Raw genomic sequence first — 437 nt, 5'->3', positions numbered from 1 at the left:
CCCCTCCGGGGGTGAAGAGAAAGAGTGGGGTCCGGAGCCACTCTTAGGACCTGCCCGCACTTTTCTGCCTCAGTTCTGTGTACCCCAGGTGTGGCAGGTTGATCCCATTGCAGAGGAAATCCTCACCTTTGACTTGGTGGGACTGCACTGCTCTTCTCAAACTGTGTGTTCACAGAGCTGGGGGGAGGAGCTGCAGACATGTCAGTCCTGTGGCTGGAATGGAGGTGCCGATCGGGAGGCTCTAGCTAACCTTTCGTTACTCACCTCCTGCCCACTGCGCTTTCCCTGGGGACAGCCACTAACCTTGTTTACTTCTTCTCCCAGCAGAACCAGCAAACAACAGTGCTGGCCTCACAGGAGAGAAGTGGAAATGCTGTCCCACGTAGGCAGCAAGCTTATGTGGCCCCCCTCACATCAACTATTTCTCAGGCTCCCTA

At 55.8% G+C, this 437-nt stretch overlaps 1 protein-coding gene across 1 annotated transcript in view; it reads left to right on the top strand.

Moving 5' to 3' along the window:
* HIPK1 (homeodomain interacting protein kinase 1) overlaps positions 1-437 on the top strand; it is a 21,322-nt gene that overhangs the window by 20,404 nt on the left and 481 nt on the right. Inside the window, exon 16 of the mRNA XM_010146123.1 lies at positions 328-434. Within this exon, the coding sequence (XP_010144425.1) occupies positions 328-434 (107 nt within the window). The remainder of the gene's footprint in view (positions 1-327; positions 435-437) is intronic.

Source organism: Buceros rhinoceros, unplaced genomic scaffold (assembly GCF_000710305.1).
Source record: "Buceros rhinoceros silvestris isolate BGI_N320 unplaced genomic scaffold, ASM71030v1 scaffold37330, whole genome shotgun sequence".
Classification (NCBI taxonomy): domain Eukaryota; kingdom Metazoa; phylum Chordata; class Aves; order Bucerotiformes; family Bucerotidae; genus Buceros; species Buceros rhinoceros.
Note: the sequence above shows the minus strand (reverse complement) of the source record. Positions and strands in the feature narration are given on the sequence as shown.